This window comes from Lepisosteus oculatus, chromosome 14 (assembly GCF_040954835.1).
Source record: "Lepisosteus oculatus isolate fLepOcu1 chromosome 14, fLepOcu1.hap2, whole genome shotgun sequence".
Lineage (NCBI taxonomy): Eukaryota > Metazoa > Chordata > Actinopteri > Semionotiformes > Lepisosteidae > Lepisosteus > Lepisosteus oculatus.
Genome location: NC_090709.1, coordinates 54331003 through 54338863, shown reverse-complemented (window position 1 = coordinate 54338863; position 7861 = coordinate 54331003). Strand labels below are relative to the sequence as shown.

The 7861-nt window shown below is 44.4% G+C and overlaps 1 protein-coding gene across 1 annotated transcript; it reads right to left on the bottom strand.

The window, feature by feature from the left end:
- Positions 1 to 429: 429 nt before the first annotated feature.
- Positions 430 to 7035, bottom strand: LOC138242412 (interferon-induced very large GTPase 1-like). Its single transcript, XM_069197892.1, has one exon. It carries the CDS (start codon positions 6952 to 6954, stop codon positions 1501 to 1503), a length of 5454 nt encoding a protein of 1817 aa, XP_069053993.1. The 5' UTR covers positions 6955 to 7035; the 3' UTR covers positions 430 to 1500.
- Between the last annotated feature and the right edge of the window lie 826 nt (positions 7036 to 7861).

Genomic DNA, 7861 nt, shown 5'->3' with positions numbered 1-7861 from the left:
GCAACTAAGATGTAGCAGGTATAAAAGGGTGAAAACAAGACTTAATATTGTGTGTATTTCTGCCCTCTGTAGAGCAGTTACAGTTTACAGCTCTGTGCTCACTACTATGTCAGCTGATAAAAACAGAACCATTGAGGTGTTGAAGTTGTATGGTATGTTTGTTTATTTCATTTCAGGCTTTGTCGGAACACTTTAAGATCTTTAAGTAGGGATCCTAATAATTTGACCATGGTGGGGGTTTCAGTGGTCTGGACTTGTAGTGTCATTTGACTGAAAGTGAAGAAAGTATACAGAATCGCTGATTGTAAAACTGGAGGGAACTGTACTGGCAGATTAATCTGGTATGATGTATTGCAAAATTGTATGTTTGTCAAACAACAAACAGTTCAAAATGAAGAAAACAACCCAAGTGAAATGTCACTACTTTTTAATGCTTGTAAAAAGATACAGTTTGTCACATTTGATTGTGATTTCCTTTATTAGATATTTAAGTTAGAAGCAGTAATTATCCCATCTGTCAGTACAGGAGCAGAAGAAAGTTTTGTCACCAACTGTCACCAATTTTCAATTACCATTTCAATGTATTGTGTTTCTATTGCAGTATATCATTTTTTTCCCTATTTTAATCTTTTTCCATTAATCACACACCAGAGGATATAAGAATTTATCAGCACAGTAAACATAAGAATTTTCCTACACAGAAAACCCGACCCCTGATGGAGTATGAGAGCAGATGCCGGGATTTCCTGTGGACATCACACCCACAGCTTCAAAATACAGCATGAAGTTCCTTAGTCAAACTCTGAATGACTTTTCACAAACAGCAAAACAAATGTCAGAATAAAGTTTAAAGATAAAACCAATTTCAGGTTAAAATAAAACACAATAGTTGCAGAAATCTGCAGTTACTCATTCACTATTCAGTGTCTAAATGTCTGTTGAGTGAGAGCTTTCTGTGACATTCTAGTACTGAAATAATTTTACTGGGAGACAGTTCTCTTTTTGGAACCTCAATCCTAAATCAATCTGAAGGCCATATGTTACCATATCTAACCCAGAGAGCTTCTCATCTGTTCATTAATAACCAGATTTGTTACAGATGAGCATGACGATATGATATGAGGACCTGTAAGACTGACTTGATCCGTAGGTGAGCTCCTGAAAGGATTGATCCATAATCCCTCTGAATCGGTGTCCCTGAATACCTAAATATTTACACTGATGTGGGTTTACTACACGTCTCTCAGGGCTGCTTCCTTTTTGCTTCTGTCCCAGTCTTGAGGGAGTTTACCCAGACCTGTGAATTTCAGTCCAAATTCCTGCTCGATCTTTATCCTAAAAGTACAGATGAACTATTTCCAGTAGAACTGTTTGTTTGATATCACTTCATTTTTACACCATTGCAGGTGTCAGTTTATACAAAAAGACATTTATATGAAAAGTTCATCTTTAAATTTTGTTATTAATGGTACTTTTTTCTTTCTCAGATCTAAAGTTACTTCATTTCCTCTTTTCAATTGTTTTCCACTCATCGGGAATTTCACCACTACCTTCAAATTTTAGCTTTAATTTCCCCTCCAGCTGTGACCTGAAAGTACAGATGAACCATTTCCAGTAGGACTGTTCGCTGTTATCTGGGGTGATGCTCCATCTACTGTAAGGTTCACCTGCTGCTCTGTAGGTCTTATAAGGGAAAGAACTACTGGAACTCAAAGGTCTGAATCTCTTGTCACTGCTGACTGAAGTGGTACAAAAATCAACAGAGAATTCATCAGTTCCACAGCGATGCCAGCCAGCCAGAGCTTTTGATCGGTGAAACTGGACACTGTGGTCAGTCTCATGGCCAGGGATGGTGTTTGTACAGATGGCTTTACAGAAGGGACACTGTTCCCAACATCCACTGAGCGCCTCACACAGAATCTCATCAGGTCTGAGTCTGAACATCTTTAAGTCAAGGTCAGGTTTGCTGCTGCTTTCTTTCTGAAGATTTTCCAGTATCTCCTCAAGTGATCTGTCCATCGTTTCTCTGAGGAACTTCAGGTCTGTGATGTCTTCATTTTCAATGTTTCTGAAGTCCTGTCTGGGGAGCTCCATATGATCACTGAGTGCTACACAGAAGTCATCCAGCCACAAGGTGGCACCACCATGTCTCTCTCTCACAGCTGCAGTGACAGTAGTGTTCACTGTTATAACCTGCTGTACAAGGTCAGTCAGATTGGTATTAAACATCACTCTCAGTTGATCACTGTTGTTTCTACAGTATCTTTCAACACGCTCCCTTATAAACCTCTCAAAATAATCCTTTGGCTGGTTAATATATTCCATATAGGAGTCAAAGTCCTCCTGCTCAGCGAGGTGTCTCAGAATGTGGTTCTCCAGGTTGGATCTGTTACCACTGAAAGCAGGGCAGTTAGATTTCATATCATCTGTGATCTGGATACAGGTCTTAGCACACACTGCCTGCTGGATCGCAGGTTTGAGACATCTGCACAAAAAATCTACAAAGAATGTGACAGATGTGGCTCCTTTACAGAAGCTCTTAAAAGAGTCAAGGTACTGATCCCTCTTACTCTCGAGGTAAATCAGAGGATTGTTGGCTCTCCTGAAGGCTGTGTGTAGTTTCTCAAATTGTGGTGCTGCAGTAAAGCACAGATAGACAGACAGTTCAAACTCGTACTCCTTTGTGAATATATTTTGCTCTGTAGACTTTTCATAATCAGTTATGTTACTTTTTATCAGCCCCAGGATTTCATGGATGAAGTTTTCATTGAAATCCACTTTCTCCCCTTCTCTCCTGTCAATGTATTTATTAACAGCTCTCTGTATGTGCTGAGTGAGTTCATTCCCATGAAACCCGCACTGTGGGTCTTGAGAAGTAACTGTGTTCCATACAGATCTTGCCCAGCTTTGTTTGATGTGTTTTTTCTTATTGAACTGGAACATCTCCTCTCTGTTGACAATCTTGTTGAGGACATCTCCCTGGTTCTTGAATTTCTCCAGCAGGATGTTCTGCACTGTGGCTCTGATGTCCAGCGGTTCCTCAGGGGGCAGCTCTGAGGACACTCTGGTCACCCAGCTCTTCCAGAGTCTGTCAAACTGCTCCTCCACTTTCTTATCACTGAGCTTCTGCTCCTTCAGTCTGGAAGCCAGGTCTTTGCTCATTTTAATCAGTTCTGATTCATATTCTGATTTCTTCCTGTCCAGCTCTAATCGGAATTTCTTCAGTCTGATCAGTTCATTGCTCTGTTTTCGGGTTTCTTCAGTGAGCTCATTCCTCAGGATCTCAAATCTTTTATCAACATTCACCTTCCAGTTAATCAAGATCTCCTGTTTTTTTTCCTCTTTAAAATACTTCTCTATTTCAGCTGTCAGAGTGCTGTAAACCCCATTAAATTCTCTCATCAGATCTGACAATGTCACAGCCTGAACTATATTATTGTTAATTTGGTTGCTCAGTCTGTTCTGTATCTCCAGGGCTCTTTTCCTCATCTTCCATGACCACTCTCCGTACTTCTCCTCCAGTTTACTGTAAACCAACATTTCCAGGGTGTTTCTGAAGCTGAAGACAAAGTTCTCCCCCAGCAGTGCATTCCAGACATCTCTGATCCGTAATTTAAACTCGGACAGTGAGGGAAACTTCACTCTAGGCTGCCACTGAGCAACACTGAGGAGCTTCATCTTCAGCTCCTGGACATTCTGGCTGTAGGAGGGGTTGGGAGGAGCCATCGGAGGGTCTCCTTCCAGAAGGTTTTTGAAGTAGAAAACCTGTGATTCCACATCGAACTGGATTATATCACTGAAGCCAGTAACTTCATGCTTTTCCTCTGTAGCAGCAATGCGGGCCATTTCATCCAGTTTCTCCAGGAGACACCTCCTTCCCTCCATATTCTTGTCATTCGCTGAAGCTTCTGCAACATTCTGGTGCACAAAAATACAACTTGGTTTGATCTGAACACTTGTCATTCTCAGAAATGCCTGGACGCAAATCTGGAGAATGTCCTGCATTTCAGACGGATTCTCTCCCATGATGTTGATAAGAGTCATGTCCCCAATCCCGATAATTAAAGTTGCTAATTCATTGTCATGACTCAGTGAGGTTTTATTACTGAGCTCTGGTGACCGAAGCCCCTCTGTGTCCACCACCAAGACAAAGTCATACTGCAGCTGGGCTCTGACCTCCTCACTCACTCTCACTAACTGCATGAACGCTCCCCTGGTGCACCTGCCTGCACTCACTGTGAACTGCAGCCCAAACATTGTGTTCAGCAGAGTGGACTTTCCTGAGCTCTGGACTCCAAGGACTGAGAGGACAAACACCTTTCTGTCTCCAAGTCTCTCAGTGAGCTTGTCCAGGACGGCCTCAATCCACACCAGGGGCACATGGGCAGCATCTCCGTCCATCAGCTCCAGAGGGTGTCCTGACATCAGCATCTCCGCTCCAACAGCAGGAAGGACACTGAGAAACTGTCTCTGATTTTTTAGACTCTCTCCTGATTGACCAGCTTCATAGAGCTGAGCGGTTTCTCTCATGAGGTGTTGAAGTCCGAGAGTAGCAGCACTAATCTGTTTAGATATTGTGTTCAGATCCTTCTGCAGTTTAATTTCCTGATCCTTGTCCTTACTCTTGTCTTTCAGTCTCAGTGTTGTCCACGTGGAGTGGTATTTCTCCTGAAGTTCATTCAGCGTGTCTGCAGTCAGTTCATCTAGATACATCCCTAGCCAGTGCAGCATGAACAGCTTGGTGTCTTGTGGATCTGCAGAAGTTAAACACTCTAGGAAGGATCTCGTGAAGTCATGGAGAGGGAAAGCTCTCTTCAGCTGTTCATGACGGAGGGCTGTTTTCTCAGCTCTGATCTCACTCATTTGCTGTTCAATACTTTTGTTCGCTTTGCTGTTCAGACGATATTGTTCTTTGTCCTTCATGCACCACCTGTGCCACAGCTCACCCTGCAGAGGCAGCAGAGTCTCTTTTAGGGTTGATAATCTCTCCTCTTTCAACAGATTCAACAAAATCTTGGCCTTTTCCTTCCCTTCTGTACAGAATTCGCTTTCTTCATCCACCCTGAACTGCTGTTGTCTCGCTGCCTGTAAGTATGTCTGCAGGCTGGAGGTCTTGTTCACAGTGGAGATGCAGTGTTTGATGTGTGAACTGATCTCATCAGTCAGATTACCTTCGCTCCTGTTCTTGGCTGCCAGTCTCACTTTGGTTGGATTGTTTCCTGGAGAGACTTTACTCTGTCCAGCAAACAGACAGATCAGGGGGACAGGAGAGTTGGAAAGAGCCTCAGCTTTCTTCTTCTCTTCTCCAACCAGCGGAGACTCTGGGATCAGAAGCACGTTGACAGTGCTGACCTCCTGGAGAAACTGCAGCTGCTCTGGGTGTTGGCTGGCATCTCCGTGAAGGTTCAGGAAAGCTATACAGCTGTCGAACACGTCGTCCTTCCTGCCTCCTGGACAGTACCAGGCGATCTCCACCACCCCGTCCATGAGCAGGCAGTCTGGGGAGCTGCCCCTGCAGTGCCGGTGGAAAAACACACTGTGTCTCTTGGGGCTGATGACACTGTTCAGGATCTGGGATTTTGAGATGGAGGATGATCCCAGCCTGATGAAGGACACAGTTGGCACTGGAGTGTTGAACATGTCCCTGCAGTTGTGTTTCACAGAGCTGCCTCTCACTGAGAGCTCCTTACTGCACCAGGACCTCTTGACCTGCCTCAGGGCCCACAGAGGGAGCTCCACTGCCCCAGTCTCAGGGCTGGGCACCAGGAGGGGCAAGGCAAACTGACAGGTGGAGAGCTTGTTGAAGAGGAACGCTCTCAGGAAGTCACCAGAGCAGTGGAACACAGCCATGTGGACGTCCATGGGGTGAATATATGAGTCTAGTTTGTTATCCTCTTCATCTTCCTCCTGTTCAACGCTGAAGAAGTCACTCCTTTTGTTTTTACTGGAACACTGGTTGTCTGGACTGCTTTTCTTAAATTCATTATCTGTAAGTTTCAGTACAAAAAACCGAGCACTGTAGTCCAGCGTCATGAGCTTGTAGAGATAGTAAGAACACAGCTGTGTCTCTGTTGTTGGCTTCTTGGCACTGAGTGATAGACTGTCAATGACAAGAACCTCTGATTTTTCAATTTTGCTGGAATACACAGACTTAATTCCCAGTTTTTGAAGCAAATTAGTAAAATCTTCCATTTTCATTTTATTAACAATGTGTGTCAACATCAGGTCTGCGTCCTGCCCTGTGATCCTTCTGTAGGCCTCCAGCAGGCTGCTGCTCAGTCTGAAAGGGTCTGTGAAGTCTTGAGTGTGAGCAGACAGGATGATGTCCCACACAGGAATCAAACTGGTTCCTCTGTCTATCACCTGCCAGGTCCTGTTACTGCTGACCAGAGCACACTTCCACTGCAGGTGATTGTTGGTTTCAGCAGGTCCCCCAGTTTTAGAGACAGAAAGCTTCACTCTGCTCATCTGTGCTTCACTGTAGCTCCCAGTAAAGGATCCTTTCAGCTGTGATGCAGACACGCTCACTTCACTTTTAGGCGCAGTGATTGAAAAAAAAAATTTTTTCAGTAATAAGAAATGTTTTCTGATTCCAGCGACATTGCTCTCTTTAGGTGAACATAAAGAGGTTAATTTACTGTATCCAGCACCAACATAGAGATGTAAGGCTTCAGATATCAGGCTGTTCATCTGTCTGACTTCACTGCTGCTGAACCCCTGGGCAGAGGCCTTCCACCAGAACACCCCACCAAAGTGAAGAGGACCCTGGTCAGCGTGGGAACCAAATCTCTTGAAAAACTCACCAACTCTGTCCAGTAACTCAGGGGTCATGTCACCCTCATCACTGTTGATCAGCACTGCTTCTATGTCTCTAAGGTCTTTCATGGCAGCACTTGACAGCTTCAGTTTGTCCTTCTGAATAAAGCTGGACGCCAGTGGGACATAACTGTACATCGTTTTCCACACGCAGGACTCTTCAGAGGAGGATGTGTGAGATTTCCCCTGTTCTTTAGTACAGTGTGACTTTTCTGTTGTGTTTTCAACAGTAAAAACTTTAAATCTAACTTTTGCTGAAATGCTAAAAGTGTAGCCAAGCTTTTCCACGACCTTCTGGAAGAAGGTCAGAGATGTGCAGGAGGAAAATGCTTCCTTCTCATAAAGCGAGCTGTGCTGGGGTCTGTGCAGTGAGAAGCCCTCAGGAACCTCAATGAGCTGCTCTCTCTTCTCCAGCATGTTCTCCAGAATCCCAGTGCAGTAGACTCCCTGCAGAGCCAGGCCTCCAGACGCGCTTCTTAACACATCCTCATCAGGAACATTCCCAGGGTGAGACAGGGAGGAGTCTTCCAGAAGGTTGAGCTGTTGGTGCAGATTTTCCACCAGCTCGTTTAGAGACTCTCCAGCAGGTACCCAGCATTCCTGAGGAACGTCAAGGGCTGAGCGAATCTTGTCTTCCAGTTCTCTCACCTCAGCACTGTTTCGGTCTTTGCCTCCCTTGTGCAGTTTCTGAAGCTCTGTGAGGTCTTGTCTCACCTCGTCCATTCTCTCTCTGAAAGACTCCTCTGGGTTTTCCATCTTGTCCTAGTTCATCAGAAAAAGAGGAGAAAAGAGAAAGCTGTAAGAACTTGGTTTTGGATCACAACTTCTTCTGGGCCAAGAAGAGAAAAAACCACTGGTCCCTCTTTTTTCCCAGAATTTATTAAAAAAACTACACAGTATTTTCAGGCAGAGCTAAGTCAACTGCATCACAAAGTAGAGGAAATACATTGTTTGCCCAGGTATGAAGCCCAATGGTTTTCAATATCATGGTGATACACAGAGTCTTTAACTGCTGATTTGTGTCATTATCGATGGAGGGCAGGGA